Source organism: Macaca fascicularis, chromosome 13, assembly GCF_037993035.2.
Source record: "Macaca fascicularis isolate 582-1 chromosome 13, T2T-MFA8v1.1".
Lineage (NCBI taxonomy): Eukaryota > Metazoa > Chordata > Mammalia > Primates > Cercopithecidae > Macaca > Macaca fascicularis.
In genome coordinates, this window is record NC_088387.1 from 78,482,335 (window position 1) to 78,503,459 (window position 21,125).

Below are 21,125 nucleotides of genomic sequence, written 5' to 3' on the forward strand. Positions count from 1 at the left end.
AAAAATGCATTTTTGTTTTAGTAATTTCTAATTATAATACTTAAATGTAGGTAGCTATGCAGATGCTAATCATATTTAAATTTAAATACCACTTCTATAAATAGTAAAGGAGGAGATTAATGATAGATGTTTCAGTTTGAAACGAATGTTCCTGTATAAAGCTGAATGGAGTTTTTTGGCTGAAGTCATTTCTACAAGCTAAAGAATAATTCCACTTACAATGATAAACTTTCCTTTATTACAAGGTTTTAATTCATTTTTTCAAGTTCTGAATTTATTTTGTTGTATTACTGGAATAAAAGTTTGTCTTATATAATGTGCTTATTCAAGTGATTGAGACAATAATTAAAAACTGTGTTAGGCAAGGTTAAAGACAGGTAACTTGGCAGTAGCAAGTTCTTTTCTCTGGGGAAGTGACAAAATTCAGAGGCATGATCTCAAGAAATAGCCATCTATAGTTATTTACAATAGGGGTAGACATCCCATTGAAACTCACAAACCCTACAGGAATCACTGCAAATTCAAGCATAATTCAGGATGTGTAAAGTGATGATCATGACACATTGTATAAATCTTAAAATTATTATATTGTTTAACAAAGCAAAAATGTATTGTACAGTGTGATTTTAAGAAATATTTTCAACTAAAATTGTTAAAAACTTTCAGTACTTCAAAGAGTAGCCATGAGGTAGCAGGAAAATTTGATTCCTGTATGTGAAAATAAGCCATTTTTTGTAATTTTTGACAACAGTTGTTCTTGACTTTTTGAAAAGCCATCTGAAATTCAGGATTCAAGAATCTGTTCTGAAGTAAGGTTGTCTTTATTTTTATATCAAGCTGCCCTGTCTTCCTGGTAATGGCTGATGTGCTAGCCTCTCAAACCATCAGACTGTTTGTGTTCCTTTTTAAATCTTCTTTACTAGTGAAAAACAGTCACTCTAAAATGTGCAGAGAGGTTCAGTGTTTACTTTTAGAGCAATAATAAGTCTGTAGCCACTGATGTGTTTATTTCTCCACCTGATTTTTTTTCCTGATTTACTTCCTGATTCATTTTCTAAGTGTTAGGGAAAAAGTAAAAATGTTAGCAGGTAAATAATGATTTGTTTATGTTAACAATAAGAGAATTATGCTTACCTGAAACGATTGACAAAAGGATAAATCATTTTAAATAATGATTTATTTTAGAATAGGAACTTTAATTTATGTTAGAAATGAGTTTAAAATGTCATTTTCATTTATTGAAATAAAATGTTAATTGGAAACACGAAAATTAGCAGCTGATAATTATAGTAGTCATTGCATAATATGGTAATGGTCTTTGTTACTGTGCTTTCAGGACAAGAGCAATCTTTCCCATCCTTAGGGTCTTGTAATAGCAGGGGGGCTCTGGGAGCTTTGATGGCATGTCTGCGAATAGCTAGAGCTCATGGACATCTTCAGTCTGCTACTGATACCTGGGAGAACCTCGTGTCTGGTGCAAGAATAAAGCAAGGCTTAATTCATCAGCATTGTCAAGTAAGTAAAGAAAATTACCTGGATTTGTAGGTGCAGTAGATCCCTTTCATGTAGCAGTTCAATGTAGAGGCCCCTACATTATGTCCTACACTGTTTTAGGGAGTTCATAAAGAGAATGAGTAGAAACCCTAGTCTCCCAACTAAACTTTCAGTAGACCCTTTCTTCAAGCTACTGCAGGTTTCGTTGAGGATGTAAGAAAACTTGCATAAAACAACTGGAAACTCTTAGAACTGACAGTACAGACACAAGCGTGCCATCATGTGCCCTTAAATACATAAGGACTTGCTTGGGAGGCTCAGAAGAGACTGATCAGAGCAGGTGGTGCTTGATTAGGAAAGTGATAGATACGATTAGAAAAGAGGAAGCCTTGGAGCAGCATACAAAATGGAGGGACCCAAATGAGCAAGGTCTGGAGGATGATTAAGAACATTGCTTATCGGGGTGGAGTGTTTTGGACATTTTTTGGAAAGGTCTAATGTTAGGCTAAAGACTTCATTGGTTCCCAGGCACCAGCTGGTTTTATGAAGCTAAACCAAAGCCACTCTGTTTTCAGCAAGGAATTACATTAGTGGAAACATGAATTTCCAGAGTGGGAGCAGAAAGAAACCAGGAAACCAGTTAGAAGTGCCTGGCAGTAATTTAAGAGTGAGGTGATGGGGTAAAGGGGGTCACTGGAAAAAAAGAGAAAAAGGAATGAAGCTGAGCATTACCATGGAATAAAAATCTTTGATTGTTGCATTTTATAAATCCCCAATTTACACGTTTAATAAAAAAATTGTATAGGAAATAACACTAGGATCTTTGAGATTAAGAAACCTTTCTGAGGTACCTATTGGTGAACTGAAGTTTATTTTTTTCCTTTTGTAGCCTATGTAAGTAATTAAACAATTCAAGTGATTTAGGTTTTGCTTTTTTCTTGGAAAATTAATGTTTTATTGCTTGATGTTTTTTAGGTAAGGATAGATACATTAGGCTTGCTTTGTGAAAGTAATCGAAGCACAGAAATTGTTTCCATGGAAGAAATGCAGTGGATTCAGTTCTTTATTACATACAATCTTAACAGCCAGTCTCCAGGAGTGCGGCAACAGATCTGTTCACTTCTTAAAAAGGTAGAATTTCCCATCAGAAGGCATAGGGAAGTGGTGAACTTTGTTTGGGAAATGGTTTTTAAAAAGAGCCCAGATTTTGGGAGCATGTGGGAATGGTCATGGAATTGGGCTACCGCATCTGTTCATGATGGCCCTTCTATGACCTTTTCTCTGATTCCATAAAGCTTACATTTGGGATTAAAATCCAGAGTGGAAAGCACACACCCCTCCCCCCACCATTTTTTTTCAGGAGTTCAGGATCAGCCTGGGCAACACAGTGAAACCCCATCACTACTAAAATACAAAAAAATTAGCCGGACGTGGCAGTGTGCATCTGTAGTCCTAGCTACTTGGGAGGCTGAGGCAGGAGAATTGCTTGAACCTAGGAGCGGAGGTTGCAGTGAGCCGAGATTGTACCACTCCAGCCTGGGCGACAGAGTGGGACTCAGTCTCCAAAAAGAAAAAAAAAAAGAAAAAAAAAGGGTCTTGCTCTGTCACCCAGGTTGGAGTGCAGTAGTGTGATCATAGCTCACTGTACCCTCCACCTCCCGGGCTCAAGCAATTCTTCCTTCCCAGCCTCTGAAGTAGCTAGGACGACAGGGGCATACCACCATGCCTGTCTAATGTTTAATTTTTTTTTTTTTTTTTTTTTAGAGATAGGGTCTCGCTCTGTTGCCCGGGCTGGTCTTAAACTCCTGGGCTCTAGTGGTCCTCCCACCTCAGCCTCCCAAAGTGTTGCGGTTACACGCATGAGCCACCACACATGGCCAAAAGGCCTTTCATTTTGGTGTAGTAAATCAACCTTGGGTTCTTTTTTGTAAAGAAAAAATCTAATGCTGGAGTTAAGGTAGTTTTAAGAAAAATTGGTAACAGGAGAAAGAATGCCCTTGCATTTTTATAGTTTTAAGCACCTCATAAAGTGATCATTATCAAATAATCCAAGTTGAATTAATTGCGTAACACATTTATGGGGTGAAGAATTGGTAAAGTAGGGAAATGACTATATCATCTTCAGGTTTGTGCCAACTTAAAGGAAATAGAACTGTGGTTTAATAATAGTATTCTGCTTTGCAATAACAACTTTGTTTTTGGTATAAAAATTATTTTCCATCAAAAAGAAACATTATAAAATATTAAGAGATTAAAAATCAGTGCTCTCCTTGCCTGACGTTTTATTCTAAAGAATTTGCCTCTCAGGCTGACATTTAAATTTAATGTGTGGCTCACCTTTGCTTCATTTCCTTTGTCTCAAAAGTTGTTTTGTAGAATACAGGAAAGTTCTCAGGTACTTTATAAATTGGAGCAGAATAAATCCAAACATGAACCAGAGAAGGAGTTAACCAAACAGCACCCTTCTGTTTCTTTACAGCAGTATAAGGTAGGTGATATATTTCTAAACATAGACTTTTTTTAAAAATTAAAAAGTATAATGAATAAGCATTAAAGGGAAATAAATGGAAGTCTTTCGGTAAATTGTGTTTCTGTGCTTTTTTTCCTTCAGGCTGAGTATTACCTATTTCTTCTGCTGCTTTGGTGCTCTACTTGATGTAGCCTGGGTTATGGAACCAGTGTTGTACTGGAGGACTGTTACAGAATGACGTTAGTGGGCTAACCCCAGTCACTTTCAGCTCATGTGGGCCAGATGAATTTAGTACTTTAACAGAAGGGTAATTGATAGTACTGAACTCCGTCCTTCTCCAGGGCAGAAGACTGCTGTTGCTGGGCTGTTTTCTCGTTAGATTGAGATGACTTACAGAGGCTTGGTATTCATGACTCTTGGCCCATGGTCCAGCTGTGGAGGGAGCTTGCTGTCTGTCTCACATTGGAGTGAGCTTGAAGAGTAGGGCTGGATTTTAGGGCATTGTGTTAATGAAATGGATGGAAACCCAGGTACAGCAGCTCCAGTCTGGGCCAGGGCTTAGCTTGACAATCTTGAATTTCTTTTCAGCAGAACAGATTGAGCTTTTCACTGTTCTTCCCCCAAATCTAGCCTTTGAGAAGCAGACCCTTTTTTTCTCCTCAGGCCCAGATAGAAGACAGAACTTACCTATTTATTTTGAGAAAGAGGTAGATAAATAGATTGATGATACATTTGAACTATGACATGCTCACTACTTACGCTAAACATTATTATGGATGCCCTTGGTTTTAAGTTTTGTATTTAAAAGATAAAAAGCCATCAAACAAAGAATATTTCTATTCAAAGGCTAAAATCAGCTTGACTTCTTAAAATCTCAATGACTAAGATTGGGAAGTCACAACCTGAATTTTAAAGACATAGGTTTACTCCTGATTCTGCCACTTATTAGTTGGCTGACTTGAGTCTCATCAACTATAAGCAGAATTAGTAACCTTTCTCAAAAGATTGATTTGAGGATTAAATGAAAAAGCTCTTTGTAGACTATGTATTTCTCCACTTGATCTTAGCCAAAAGGCCAAGAAGTGATGTAACTATGTATCTCTCTACAAAGCCTTGCTGGGAGTCATTAAAAGCGACTGGCGCTGGCTCATGCCTGTAATCTCAGCACTTTGGGAGATTGAGGCAGGAGGATCACTTGAGCCTAGGACTTCAAGACTAGCCTGGGCAACATAGCAAGACCCCATCTCTATTAAAAAAAAAAAAAACCTTGAGACGGGCATGGTGGTGTGCACCTGTGGTCCCGGATACTCAGAAGGCTGAGGCTTGAAGGTTGCTGGAGTACAGGAGGTCAGGGCTGCGGTGAACCTTAATTGTACCACTGCACTCCATCCTGGGCAACAGAGCAGTGAGACCCTGCTTCAAAAAATTAATAAATAAAAATTTAAAAAGTGACTAGAATATATACTGAAGCCCCCAGTGTGCGTGTGGGACAGTTAAAAAAATTTCTTTTAAATTAATTAATTTTTTGTAGATGTGGGTTCTTGCTGTGTTACCCAGGCTGGTTTCGAAATCCTGACCTCAAGTGATTCCCCCGCCTCCACCTCCCAAAGTGGTGGGATTACAGGCATGACATACTACCTACTCTCAACATTATTATGGATTATTTTGGATATTATGCCCAGCCTAGTTATTTTGTAGTTTCTCTTAGATCATTGGTAGATTTAACAATGCATTTCTCGTTTACTTTCTTTTTGTAAGGGGTAAAATGACGATTTGTGAAAACTCAGTTAAGTACTTGGAAATACAAAAGCTGTTTTTTGGATTGAGATTCTGAATTTTTGTGTATGCATGGTTTCTTGGTCTGTGCTTATAAGTATGCATGTTTTGAAAATTAGTGCTTAGAGTCTTAATCTGAGTCAGTCTCGTGGTTGTGGTACTTTTCCCTTACTGGCACACCTGTGGCTTTTGGAGGTTGTGACCTTGGCACTATATTGTCATGACTGTCACATCGTCAGAACAGTGGGTGCCGGGCACAGTGTGTGGTGTGCTCAGTGCCAATCGATAGACTTTAAGTGCTGGGGGAGAAGAGGAGGCTATTAGTTGAAAAAGACATCTTCTAGTCTAGTGGAGATTATTTTATACCTAAATAACTGATAGTAACTAGAGTCCTTCTACATTTATAAAATGTTAGATGTCCATGTTCTCATTTAACCTTTAATAAAAAGGCTGTGAGATAACATTCTTATCCCCACTTAACAAGTGAGAAAGCTGAAGCTCAGTGAAGTGCAATAACCTGTGTAAGGTTCCTCAGCTAGTAAGTGGTAGAGTCAGAACTCCAGTCCAGACCTGCTCTTGACTCCAAAATCTCAGTATATTCTCCCTGCAACCCCCAGTACTAGCTTAATGAAGGCTTGGAGATAAGAAAGTACAGGGAGAACTCGGGGAATGGTGAATTCAGTGGTGTGAATGACGTAAAATACCTTAGGGAATGGAGGACTTGAGTAATGGGAAGTGAATCCAAAGAATCAAGTTGAAAATGGATAGCTTTCAGTGATAGGCCAAGGAAGATTTGGAAGCTTCACTGAGAACCATTAAAAGTGATTAGAGCATATACTGAGCGTTAATATGTATGTAGGATAGTGTGCTCAGCACTAGGGATGCAAACATAAAAATGTGGTCCCTACCTTCATCATGGCTACAGTCTGATTGCAGGAAAGAACAACTATATTTAAGCATATAAATGACAATACAGTTTGAATGATACCTCCTAGTGGATGATCTTGTGTTTTTTAGATGGAGTTTTGCTCTTTCACCCAGGCTGGACTGCAGTGGCGTGATCTTGGCTCACTGCAACCTCCACCTCCTGGGTTCAAGCAATTCTCCTGCCTCAACCTCTTGAGTAGCTGGGACTACAGGTGCCCGCCACCACACCGGGCTAATTTTTGTATTTTTAGTAGAGACGGGGTTTCATCATGTTGGCCAGGCCGGTCTCGAACTCCTGACCTCAGGTGATCCGCCCGCCTCAGCCTCCCAAATTGCTGGGATTATAGGCATAAGCCACTACGCCTGGCCCTTGTTGTGTTTTAATGTGAATCCTGTTTCACTTATAATTAAAAGTAGTTTAACTAGGATATTTTTCAGTAATGGCCCTATTCCTTTGAAACCTAATAGAATTAATAACCTAATAAACTCTTAGGGCTTGTGGGGACCTAAAGGATAAATCCCCAAGGTTGCATGTTCTTCACCCTGGAAATGAATGCGGGGATCTTCGGTAGAGGCAGTGAAGACTAGGGCTGTTGAACCCAGTGAGACTGTGTCTTAAAAAAAAAAAAGTGTACGTATCTGTCTGGGCTACAATAGAAATTGTACTTCTTGTTGACTCTGCAAATATAGGGTTTATTAAAGTCATGATATAGCTTATGGTCAAGGGTACTAACCTGAATTATTAAGCAAAGTGAACAACCAGTATCGTTTTTGAAATTTTTTATTTTTACATTAAAAACAAAAACACCCACTCTAAAAGGGTGTTTAATACTATGAATATAACCTATTGTGACGTAATTATACTTACTGTAATTTTTTTTTTTTTTAAGAATTTCATGTCATCCATTTGTAACAGTCTTTTTGAAGCATTGTTTCCTGGATCTTCCTACTCAACTAGATTTTCAGCTTTAACCATTTTAGGCTCAATAGCTGAAGTTTTTCATGTCCCAGAAGGTAAGTGTTTAATAGTGTTATGGGAAATAATTTTTTTTCTTTCAAAACATACTTATTCTACATTTTGCTTTATTTGAAGTTTCAGTTTTGTTGCCTTTCTTTGAGGTTTTATTCTTACCATATAATTCTTGCTTGTACATAATGAAATTTGCCAGTAAAGGACAGAAGAGAAACTATCTCCCTTTTCATTGATCATTATTTGCCAACCCCAAAGTGTAATTTTCATGGATTATGCTTATTATGGAAACAGTTCCAGCTCTTACCTCCCTAATTTGTTTGTTGCTGTTTTAAGATAGTATCCAATCTGTTCTTTAAGTTTTAAAATTTGAAATAATAATAGCTTCTATTATATTTAATATTTCTCAGTGAGCTCTGTGGTTAAAATGTGGTTTCCCTTACATACTATCTGTTTCATATGCCTCAATCTGGTTTCGGAAAGACAACATGAGGCTGTAGTTTCCAAGTGTTCTGGTTTAATGATACCCTTTGTTTTTCCTTCTGTGTGGTTCTCAAGAGGGTGAAATTTCAGTTCCCTCTTCAAATCTTTTTTTTTTTTTTTCTCCTTTTTTGACAAGAAATTACTCCTTTTTTTTTCTTTTGAGACAGAGTCTAGCTCTGTCACCCAGGCTGGAGTGTGGTGGCATGGTCTCGGCTCACTGCAACCTCCACCTCCTGGGTTCAAGTGATTCTCCTGCCTCAGCCTCCCAAGTAGCTGGGACTTCAGGCACGTGCCACCACGCCTGGCTAATTTTTTGTGTTTTTAGTAGAGATGGGGTTTCACCGTGTTAGCCAGGATGGTCTTGATCTCCTGACCTCGTGATCTGCCTGCCTCGGTCCCCGAAAGTGCTAAGATTACAGACGTGAGCCACCGTGCCCTGCCAAAATGATTCTTTTTTCCGTGTACATGTGTGTATATGTGTTATAATGCGGGATTTCTTGCTTGTGCTCAGTCTTCCTTGACTGTGGTCAAACAGGAAAATATCCTGCTCAGCTGCTCTTTCACAGGGAATGGCCGAAGTACGAGGAGCTTTACGCTATCATTGGATTCTTTTTTATTTTAAAGTATTGGGCAAAGTGTAATTTTTTGACAGGACAGTTAGCTAATGTAATAGAGACTTGCTTCATTTGGGGAAAATCAGTTTTTAAAAGTTTTTATTTTGAAAAAATTTAAATCAACAGCAAAGTTTCAAGACTAGTTCAATGAATAGCCATGTACGCTCTACCTAGATTCATCGTTTTTTTTTTGTTTTTGTTTTTTTTTGAGACGGAGTCTCTCTCTGTTGCCCAGGCTGGAGTGCAGTGGCGTGATCACTGCAGTCTCTGCCTCCCAGGTTCAAGCAGTTCTTCTGCCTCAGCCTCCTGAGTAGCTGGGATTACAGGTACCCGCCACCATGCCTGGCTAATTTTTGTATTTTTAGTAGAGATAGGGTTTCACCATATTGGTCAGGCTGGTCTCGAACTCCTGACCTCAGGTTTTCCACCCTCCTCAGTCTCCCAAAGTGCTGGGATTACAGGCATGAGCCACCGCACCCGGCCGATTCATCAGTTATTAATATTTTGCAATATTTGCTATATCTGTGTCTTTTATTAATTTTATAACCATAACACAATGATCAAATTCAGGAAATTGAATGTTGATACAATGCTTTAATCGAATATGCAGTCCATATTTAAATTTTGCCAATTGTCCCAACAAATGGCCTTTTATATTATAGAACAAAAAACTAACTTCCCACAATCTGGGAAGCAACCCTAGATCATGCATTGCGTTTTGTTGTTATGCCTCTTTTTAGCTTCCTTTAATCTGGAAAGTTTCTTGTTTTATGATATTAACGTTTTGGAAGAATATGTCTCAATTGGGGTTTGTCTCATTGTTTGCTGATGACTGGATTCATGCTGTACATTTTTGCAGCAATGTTGTATGGGTGATATGGTGTTCTTCACAGGGCATCCTATTAGAGTATTGATGATATTGGCTTGTTACAGTATTTATGTAAGAAATATGATCACCTTACTCAAGTGGGGATGGCAGGCTGAAAAATGGTCTCCAAAACACATCCACATCAAATCCTTAAGAAGCTGTGAATGCAGACTTTACGTGGAAAAAGGGTCCTTGCAGATGTTCTTAAGTTTAGGATCTTGAGGTGAGATATCTAGATTATCTTGATGGACCAAAAATGTCATCACAAGTATCCTTACAAGACAGAGGCAGAGAGAGATTTGACAAACGAAAGAGGAGGTAGTGTGACGGCGTAGGTAGAGATTGGCGTGATATGGCTCCAGGCCATGTAATGCCTGCAGCTGCTGGAAGCTGGAAGAGGCAAGGAACAGATTTTAGAGGCTCTGGAGTGCATGGCCCTACTGACACCTTGATTTTGAACTTCTGGCTTCCAGAACTGTGAGAGAATAGATTTCTGTGGTTTTAAGCCACCAAGTATGTGGTAATTTGTTACAGCATTCAGTGAATGCAGGAGTCTCCCGTCAGTTCATAAAATTTCAGTAGTATTTCAACTTAATTTAGAAAATAAGTTTTTACCTCAGAGTGATTGATTACTTCAATTATATAACAAAACGTTTCCTGCGCATTTGATGTAGTTGTAGCTGCACCTAAGTGTATGGGAATTAAAACTAGGCTGAAGCGTACCTATAATTTTTCAGTCAAGAGAGTAATTTAAAACATTTAAATGTACTTTAAAAATGAAAACCCTGAGTCATCTTCCTAATGTATGAGTTTCATGTAATTGGGCAGTGACTTATGCCATTGTAATTATGTTAGACAACTGGGAGGTAATGCAAATGGAGCAAGCCATACTGTAGCCATTGCTTTTAAAGGAGACTTAAGAACCTTGACTGTGAAGTACAGGATAGGAGATGTAAATTCATCCTTCATTATCATCTCAAGAACTTCAGTGATAGGACTCTGATTTGAGATTAGTCAAATGGTTTCTGCCTTTCCTAGACCAAGAAGAATAAGTTGCATGCATCTTTCTTATGTGGACTCAAATGCCACAATATTGATGGTAATAAAATTCTACAATTAGATTAAAAGGATTTGTTCAGCAAATATTAATTTAGTGCTTATTATATGTCAAGCAACCAAGGATATTCACTGTCCCAAGCAAGGTGCTTCTTCCTTTGGAGCTTATGTTTCAGTGAAGGGAGACAGGAATGAACAAGTAATACATAGAATTTGTATACATTATTACATTATGTAGATGCAAGATTATGTAGATTATGTATGTACAAGATGTAGATAAGTTCTATGAAAAGTATTTCAAGAAGATAAGGGGGATATATAGAAGACCTAGGAGGCTGGAGAGTGTTAGTGGCTTCATACAGTGGTGTCATAAAGGGCTTCAAATTTGAAAAAAGCTCTTAAACAACTGATGGATGAAAGAATAAATAATGAAGGAAGTTAGAAAATATTTTGAGATGAGTGAAAGCAAAAATACAACATACCAAAACTTACACAATGCTGCAAAAGCAGTGCCTATAGGGAAAGTTATAGCTGTAAATGCCTACGTTAAAAGATCTTGAATTAATAACCAAGTTAACTTTCTACCTCAAGCAATTAGAAGAGAAGAATGAACTTAAAAGGAAGGAAACAAAAAGATTAGAACAAAGATAAACGAAATAGAGAATAGAAAAACAACACAAATAACGAAACCAGAAGTTGTGTTTTTAAAGATCAACAAAATAGACAAAGTTTGCTAAACTGACTAAGATAAAAGAAAGACAGTACAAACAACTAAAATCAGAAATGAAAGTAGGAACATTTCTATTAAGTTTGCAGAAATAAAAATGATTATAAGACAATACAGTGAACAGTTGTAACACCAAGTTAGATAATCTACATGAAATGGACAAGCTTCTAGAAACATGACAATTACTGACTTGAGAAGAAATAGAAAATGTGAGCAGACCTTTAAGAAGAGATTGAATCAGTATTCAGAAGGTTCACAGAAGGAGAGAAGAGAAGGTTTAGGGTGAGTGACTTCTCCGGTGAAATCTACAAAACATTGAAAGAAGAATTACACCAGTCCTTCTCAGACTCTTTCAAAAAATTAGAGAGAAGGGAACACCTCCTACCTCATTTTATAAGGCCATCATTACCCTGATACCAAAACCAAAGACACTTAAAAGAAAACCGGCTGGGTGTGGTGGCTCATGCCTGTAATCCCACCACTTTGGGAGACCGAGTCTGGTGGATCACCTGAGGTCAGGAGTTTAAGACCAGACTGGCCAACATGGTGAAACCCCATCTCTACTAAAAATACAAAAAATTAGCTGGACGTCGTGGCGGGTACCTGTAATCCCAGCTACTCAGGAGGCTGAGGCAGGGGAATCGCCTGAACCCGGGAGTCTGAGGTTGCAGTGAGCCGAGATCGTGCCATTGCACTCCAGCCTGTGTGACAAGAGCGAGACTTCATTTCAAAAAAAAAAAAAAAGAAAAGAAAAGAAAAAGAAGATGAAAGACCAATATCCCTTATTGCCTTATTGAAGGCAAAAACCCTCAATAGAATACTAGCAAACCAAATCCAACAGCATATTAAAAGTATTATATACCATGAGTAAGTGGAGTTTATCCCAGGAATGTAAGGGTGGGTCAACTTAAGAATAATAGTCAATGTCATCACATTAAAATGAAGGTGGAAATACCATGTGATCATCTTAATTTATGCAGAAAAAGCATTTGACAAAATTCAGTACTCTTTTATGATTAAAAAAAATGAACACAGCAAAACTAGGAATAGGAAGGACAAGATGATGAAGGACATTTGTAACACAACCACAGGTAACATCACACTCAGTGGTGAGCAACTGAAAGCTTTTGCCCTAAGATCAGGAAGAAGACACAGATGCCCACCGTCACCACTGCTATTCACTGTTGTACTGAAAGTTCTAGCCAGAGCAATTATACAAGAAAAAAATAAAAAGCAGTCAGATTGGAAAACAAGAAGCAAATCTGAACCGAGTTGTTAAGGAAGTAACAAAAACCTCAGGTGTCGGCTCTAGGAATTTCATAGGGTTGTGCTAACTTGTAAATTAAGATTAAATGAGAAATTTGTATCCCAATTTATATTCCTCAAATTATGTAAGCATAAGAATGTTTCCGTTTTCCTTAGGAGTTCACTTGTGAAATGTTTTTAAGTGTTCTTCACATTTTGCTGTGAAACCCTATTTTTCCACAGTTCTTGAGTCTTCATCCTAGAGTTAAGTGGAGTCAGTGATTGCCATCATTCTTTTTTTTTTTTTTATTTTTATTTTTATTTATTTATTTTTTTTTTGAGACGGAGTCTCACGCTGTTGCCCAGGCTGGAGTGCAGTGGTGCGATCTCGGCTCACTGCAAGCTCCGCCTCCCAGGTTCCCGCCATTCTCCTGCCTCAGCCTCCTGAGTAGCTGGGACTTACAGGCGCCCGCCACCGCGCCCGGCTAATTTTTTGTATTTTTAGTAGAGACGGGGTTTCACTGTGGTCTCGATCTCCTGACCTTGTGATCCGCCCACCTCGGCCTCCCAAAGTGCTGGGATTACAGGCTTGAGCCACCGCGCCCGGCCGCCATCATTCTTTAGGATAATTTTTCTTTTCATCCGTTGGTTGGCTGAAATTTCTTTTTCACCAAAAGTTTCTGGAGATAAGTAGTTCTTAATTTCTTGCATATTATAACATGTTTCCATTGTTCTTGTACTTGAATAAGAGTTTGATAGGCAAAGTTCTTCACACCTTCATTCCCTGAGGATTTTGTAAGCATTGCTTCATTATCTTTTAGCACTACGTGTTGTTATAGGGATGAATGCAGCCAGTCTAATTTTTTCCATTTTGTAGATGAATTGAGCTCTTCCCTGAATGGCCAGTAGATTCCTTCTTTATCCTTGACTCCCAGTAAGTCTGTCAGGATATGTCATTATACTGATCATTCTGTGTTAGTTCATTCTAAGATACAGTAGGACTTTGCTTTTTTTTTTTTTTTTTTTTGAGACCAAGTCTCTGTTGCCCAGGCTGGAATGTACTGATGTGATCTCAGCTCACTGCAACCTCCACCTCCCGGCCTCAAGTGATTCTGCTGCGTCAGCCTCCCAAGTAGCTGAGATTACAGCCATGTGCCACGACGCCTGGCTAATTTTTGTATTTTTAGTAGAGATGGGGTTTTACTCTGTTGACCAGGCTGGTCTCAAACTCTTGACCTCAGGTGATCCACCAGCCTCGGCCTCCCAAAGCGCTGGGATTCCAGGCGTGAGCCACTGAGCCTGGCCAGGACTTTGTATTCTAGGTCAAGAAGTTTTATTAAGATTTTTAAAAAGATGTGTTTCTAAATTTACTTGTTTTTGTTTATTTTTAACAATAACTTAGGAATCTTTTATATAATATCTTTCGAAAGATAATGGAATGGTTTAAAATCTTTTTTAATTTGGAGAACTGTGGTACTTATTTTGTCATTTTAAGAAATAAATTGATGGAAAAGTTACTCTTTTGTGCTATCATGGGTAAAGTATGAAGTGTGGTTTTTTGGTACTAATTTTCTATAAATTTGGTCAAATAACTTCAGAAGATTGATTTTCTTTTGTTCACTTTTAAATCTTTTTGTTTTAAAAATATTTTTAGGTAGAATTTATACAGTATATCAGCTGAATCATGATATTGATGTTGGTCGTTTCCAAGCACTAATGGAATGTTTTACCAGCACTTTTGAAGATGTGAAAATGTTAGCATTTGATCTTCTGATGAAGTTATCAAAAACAGCTGTACATTTTCAGGTATCAGGACTTTTCTAGTATAAATGTGGTATATGCATGGAAACTTTCTATCAGCAGATAAAGCAATCTGAGGATTTTTCATGCACTTTGCGTCTGCCTTCTCATGTTTTTGGACTGTTTCTTTCAATTATCATTAACACCTCCCTACTATTTTGGGGTTGGTGGGAAAGGAGGAAATATCAAAAAGTAAATAAGGCCCAAATCAGTGAGCTTTGCTGTTTTTATTGCTTTCATAAAAAGGGAGGTGTAGGAGGTGGTAGGTTTTATTGTTTACCAGATTATTGGTAGATTTTAGTTAACTGTGGTTTCCCCTGTTTCCTTGGACATGTAATATTCGATTAGAACACATCGCTTACAGTAACTTGCATTTTTTGAGATAATCTCCCTTTTTCATACACTTGAGAAACTGAGTGTAAATGAGGTAGAGAGGATGTTTCTGGTTTTTCAACCAGCAATAGCTAAACTGAGACTGAAACTTACCAAGTACTTGAGGTTAACAACAGTCCCTGGGTGCTCTACCTCATCCCCAGCCCCTCCATTCTTCCTGACACATTGCTCTTCCCACTTTGGGGTAGGAATTAAAGATGGGGTTAGAAGTGAACACATTGCATGGGGATGAGTCTGCAGGGGACTTCCAGACCCAGGCTCTCTGCCCTTGAGGCTTCTCCTGGGGCTGTTGGGTCACCAGCAGAATACTGGTTCTGGAGCTTAGCTATGGCTTTCTATTAGAGCTCTATAAAGGCTGAGGGTGCCTGCTGCAGCTGAGCCATGGTCTAGGCTGTGGTTGTTCAGCTGTGTTTAGGGCATGGTAGCTTGTAGATGCAGTGAGATTCTGTAGGATCACATGCCAGAGAGGGTAGTATCTGTTTCTGTGGCTTCTAGATGGCTATGTAGAACATCTATCTATCTATCTATCAGAACAGCTATCTTTTTTGACTTGGGTCCATATTGGAAGTTGCTGTACAGCATCTACCGATGCCTATGATTTTTCAGGTGCCCTTGTGAGCAGAAAGTTCCCTGGTGCTCAGGCTGCTAACTTTCGTTACCATACACAGGTTTTAAAGAGGAGATTTTCTCTTCCTCTGTCTGCCCCTCCTCACCTTATCCTTCATCACGTCACCTCATATTTTGTCAATAGTGATGCCTCATTCTTGGCAAATATTTTGAGAGTACCTGGATGGAGAAGGCATATTATGGCATAAATGTGAAAGACTTGGCCCTTGCATCACTAAGGGGCTTAGGGGACCTCTGCATCTCTAAATTTGATAAACCTGTGCTTGGTATAGTGACACTAGCCATAGAATTCAAGAAATTTAGTACCACATGTGGTTTGCTATAGGATTTTGCTTATACTCTCTGTCTGGCTTGCAGATTAGTAAAATAGTTAAAGGAATAGGCATTCAAGACTTAAAAATATTAATTATATATTTGTATCAGGGTTTTCTAGAGGGACAGAACTAATAGGATAGATGTATATCTAAAGGAGAGTTTATTAAGGAGCATTGACTCACACGATCACAAGGTGAGGTCCCACAGTAGCCCTCTGCAAGCTGAGGAGCAAGGAAGCCAAAGCTGAAGAACTTGGGAGAGTCTGATGTTCCAGGGCAGGAAGCATCCAGCATGGGAGAAGTAGGCCAGAAGACTAAACCAGTCTAATCTTTCCATGTTCTTCTTCCTGCTTTTATTCCAACTGCGCTGGCACCTGAGTAGATTGTGTTTACCCAGATAGAGGATGCCTTTCCCAGTCCACTGATTCAAATATTAATCTCCTTTGGCACCCTCACAGACATAACCCAGGAACAATACTTTGCATCCTTCAATGCAATCAAGTTGACACTCAGTATTAACCATCACAATATTATATTTCCAAAGTCTTTCTTTGGGTGTGCCTTATATATAATTAATTTTTTAATATAGTTAAGTTTACAGCAGTTTTTGAATGCTAACCTGATTTCTCTAAGGACGCGTACGTACGTATTGTTGACGGCATATTTTTCTCATAAGTAGCTTGACTACCCTGTTCACCTAGTTTACTCCCCTTCTTTCTGTGGAGCTGCATATCCTAGATCTTTTGTCATATTATACTTTGATTTACCTAAGATGATGGAACAAAGACATTTTAGACTTTAAAGGCTATTATTTTTCTTACTAGTGGTTAATAAAACAGTTCTGGGACTTAATTGTCAGTTAAAAAATGGCGTAGATGCTTAGTTGGTTCTAATACTTGAACTTTGGCCACTACTTTTAAGTTTTTTATTTAGGTCATAGAAAATAAACATATCAAATGGTAAAGAATTTAAATTGGAATAAACATATTTAAATCAGCACATTTGATATCTACTGTTGTGAAATTATAAAACATCATCAAATATTTGTAGACCTGTAATCTACTTCAAAATTGAGTGTATAATTATTTTCTACTGACATAAGATAGGGCATAATCCTAGTAGAATCAGAATATTATTGAGCAGCCAAACCCTGACTTCCAGACTGGTGAACACACAGCTTGCCAGTTGTTGAAGTTGGGACTAGGACTCATGTCTTCTGTTGTCAACCCAGTGCCTTTCCGTGACTACAACAGCACACTGTCCTTTGTTCTGTCTTCTTTAGGACAGGCGATGTGAGTGGATGTTTCTATGAGATATAGGTGTGGGAGCACTGATGTATAATTTCTGAGGCTGAATTGATCACTTTGTTTTCTGCACACACGAAGTTTTGCCAGGTACAGCTTCCCAGGGGATTTGCAGTTTTCTCCAGTGAACTAACTGTATAGGAAGGAGGAAGGGAGAAGGGCAGCCATATGATGCCCAGGTGAAACATCAGCCCAGAGAGACTATGAACTGCCCTGTCTAGAAATAGTGAAGATAGTCTGGCTGTAATCATAGCAAAATTCTAAAGGACAAAGTACACTTTTGCTGAAGAAAGAAGCAGTTTTAAAAAAAGGTTTTATCAGTGTTGAATTTCCCAATTGAAATTATTTCCAACCGATTAATAATCATTAATTACTGTAATAAAAAACTTACCTATATTCAGGGAGAAAGGAAATTAATACTTATATTGAGTTACAGTTGTATGCCAGGCTGTTTTTTTTTTTTTTCATAGAGACAGAGTCTCGCTCTATTGCCTAGGCTGGAGTGCAGTGGTGCAGTCATAGCTCATTGTAGCCATGAACTCCTGAGCTCAAGTGATCTTCCCCTCTCAACCTCTTGACTTGCTGGGACTACAGGTGTGCACCACTACACGCAGTTAATTTTTAAGTTTTTTTGTAGAATTTTTGTAGAGTAAGTTTTTTGTCTCACTGTGCTACCCAGGCTGGTCTCAAGACTCCTAACCTCAAGCGATCCTCGCATCTTGGCCTTCCAAAGTGATGGGGTCACAGATATGAGCCACTGCACCCAGCCTGTGTTGTTTTGTTTTTTTGAGATGGGGTCTCACTATGTTGTCTTGGCTGATCTTGAGCTCCTGGCCTCAAGTAATCCTCCTCCATCAGCCTCTTGAGTAGCTGGGACTGCAGGCTTGAGCCACTGTACCCAGCACCAGGCTGTGTTTTAAATAATTTACTATTTTTTTAATTTAAAGAAATCTTTAATTTGACAGTTACTGAGTCTGTGCTTTATTCTAGGATTCAGAGAAACTGCAAGGCTTATTTCAGGCAGCATTGGCGCTCAGCACAAGCACCAAACCATACGACTGTGTGACAGCTTCCTACCTGCTGAACTTCTTAATCTGGCAGGATGCTCTACCGTCATCCTTGTCTGCCTACTTAACTCAGCAAGTTGCATGTGGTGATGGAGATAGACCAGCTACTGTGGTGGAAAGGAACACATTAATGGGTTTGTATTGATGTTTGCTCTTATCAAAACTGGTATCTTACTCTGTCAGTATTCATTTGGCTAGAATATTTAATGGTTAAACATATACTCCGTGACTTTTTATTTAAAAGTTTATCAGCATATAAGAGCACTGTGGGTTCTTATTATGCAAATGAACAGTTTACTCAGCTATAATACTTTTTTCTAAACAGAAGATTTATGTTGAATAAGCACATATACAAATATTTATTAATAAAGTTCTTTTTAAATGAGAATGACCTCTTTCTCCACCAAAAGTTTGCTTTTTTTCCTGCATAAATTATACTGTGACTAGAGACAGACCATCTTTATTGTTTCTATATAGGCAGAGTTCCTTTGTCTGTCAGGGTTTATGTTTTAATTGACTGTCATACCCCTGTCTTTCTCTCTTCCCAGATAGCCAGTTCCAAAACCTATGGTCTGAGATTGTTCAGATCTAGTGATTTTCCACAAATATTTATTGGGGATTCATGTACTTAATTTTATGCTAGTCAGTCTTCATTTTGGAATTGTACTAGAAATAAGGACAGATAAGGATTTTTTTTTTTAAATAGGAAAAGGGAGATCAGATATAGAGAGTTAAAAATTATTATTTCCAAGATGGTAGAAACAGCCACAAAAAAGAGAACTAGTAATGGGAGGAAAAGAGGAGGCCATGGTTAGTTCTGATGGGATTGTTGCCAGATATCTGGAGATAGAGAGATGACAGTACCATGGAGGATGATACTTGCCTACTTGAATTGCTTCATGGCTGGATTTAAAAGGAGACCCTATTGAGACAGTGGGAAGAGGACTGCAATTGAGGTGAATAGGGAGTACATGCCTCACATAAAGACTTTCAATTCAAGACATTTTAGGACTTTATGAGATATTTCAAACATACAAAGAATATTTAAATATAGAAGACTTAAGTATATATACATGTAATATATATAAATAATATGTAAAAAGTTCACAAGTTTTGTTCACAAGCTAGGTGATCACACTTACCGTAGTCATACAATAACACCCATATCTTTGAAGCCTTTCCTTTATCCTAGCTGTATTTTATATTTTTATCTTTTTTTGTTTTTGTTTTTGTTTTTGTTTTTGTTTATAATATTGCCTCTGGCATATGTATTATATATTATTCAGTTTTACATGACACTGAATTTTCTCAGTAGTACTTACTGTATATATTAAACAGATTTACCACAATTTATGAATCTGTTCTCCTGTTGATGGATTTTTTTTCCTAAATAAATAATGCCAATGTAAACATTCTCATATAGATCTTTTACATATAGGTTGAGCATCCCTAATCCAACATCTGAAATAGTCCAAAATCCAAAGTTTTTTGAGTACCAACATGACACTCAAAGGAAATGCACATTGGAGCATTTTGAATTTCAGATTTTCACATTTGGGGTGTTCAAAGTATGGTGCAGATATTCCAAAATCTGAAAAAATATAAAATCTGAACTCTTCTTGTCCCAAACATTTCAGATAAGGGGTACTCAGCCTATATATTAATATATCTTCTAATGCACTTATCTAAGAGTTTGTGGTAAACAAATGGAATAATTTGGTCACAAAGTATGTGCATCTTGAGCTTTATGAGATGATGCCAAGTAGGCTTTTAAATTACACTTTCACCAGCAAATTCTGAGACTTGTATTGCATCACATCATCACCATAATTTGCTGTTGTCAGATTTTAAAATTTTGTGTAATATAAAATACTATTTAATTGTGGTTTCATCTTACATTTTTCTGATTACTAATATAATTACTTTTTCCCATGTTTATAAGCCATTTACTTTTCCCCCTCAATGCAATGCCTTTTTGATGTCCTTTGTCCAGTTTTTCTGTAGGGTTGTCTTTTTCTTATTGATTTTTAGGAGTTTTTAATACATTCTGACTGATAATGATTTGCTGTTTTTACACAAATCTAATATTTGGAATATAACCTTCTCCTTCCAAGGCATGAGGGGAGACGTCTGTTATACTGGTATAACTGGACATGTACATGCAAGAGAATGAAATTAGATTCACTACCTTACGCCATATACAAAAAGTAGCTCACAAGAAATCAAAGACCTAATATAAGAGCTAAAACTATGAAACTCTTAGAAGAACACATGGATGTCAATCATTGTGATCTTGAATTAGCCAGTGGTTAGTCATGACTTCCAAAGTATAAGCCACAAAAGGAAACAAAAAATAAATTGGACTTCATCAAAATTTAAAACTTGTATGTGAAAGGATGCCATTAAGACATTGAAAAAGCCTGAAAAATGGGATATTTGCAAATCCTACGTCTGATAAGGGACTTTTGTCTAGTATATATAAAGAACTTTTACAACTCACTAGTGAAAGGACATAACCACATTTTAAAAATGGGCAAAGAATCTGAATAGATATTTTTCCAAAGAAGGTATACACATGAACAGTAAGCACATGAAAAAGTGCTCAGCATCAAAAGCCTTTGTAGAAATGCAAGTCAAAATCACAGTGAGGAAGCACTTCACAGCCCATAGGATGACTATAATTTAAAAAATAGATGATGACAAGTGTTGATGAGGATGTGGAGAAAGTGGAACCCGCATAGACTGTTGGTGGGATTTTAAAATGCTGTATCTGCTTTGGAAAATAGTCTGACAGTTCCTCAAAAGGCTAAACATAGAGTTACCATGTGACCCTGCAGTTCTACTCTTAGCTCGAGCTGCTATAACAAAATACCATAGACTAAGTGGCTTAAACAGAGACCATTATTCTCATAATTTTAGAGGCAGAGAATTCCAAGATCAAGTTTCCAGTACCTGATAAGGGGCCTCTTTTTGACTCTCAGATGGCCATG

At 37.9% G+C, this 21,125-nt stretch overlaps 1 protein-coding gene across 16 annotated transcripts in view; it reads left to right on the forward strand.

Moving 5' to 3' along the window:
* Nucleotides 1-21,125, forward strand: part of THADA (THADA armadillo repeat containing) — a 358,465-nt gene that overhangs the window by 21,064 nt on the left and 316,276 nt on the right. For 13 of the 16 annotated variants that reach the window (XR_012422434.1, XR_012422435.1, XR_012422436.1 and 10 more), the window contains 6 exons: nt 1,337-1,515; nt 2,470-2,625; nt 3,860-3,982; nt 7,558-7,681; nt 14,285-14,436; nt 18,059-18,269. Coding sequence is in view for 13 of the 16 variants with exons in the window: in XM_065527132.2 (XP_065383204.1) it covers nt 1,337-1,515; nt 2,470-2,625; nt 3,860-3,982; nt 7,558-7,681; nt 14,285-14,436; nt 18,059-18,269 (945 nt within the window). In the remaining 3 variants the exon portion in view is untranslated. Of the gene's footprint in view, nt 1-1,336; nt 1,516-2,469; nt 2,626-3,859; nt 3,983-7,557; nt 7,682-14,284; nt 14,437-17,051; nt 17,159-18,058; nt 18,270-21,125 lie in introns of those variants that run through there. The other 3 variants (XM_074011895.1, XM_074011896.1, XM_074011894.1) reach the window with 2 other exon arrangements.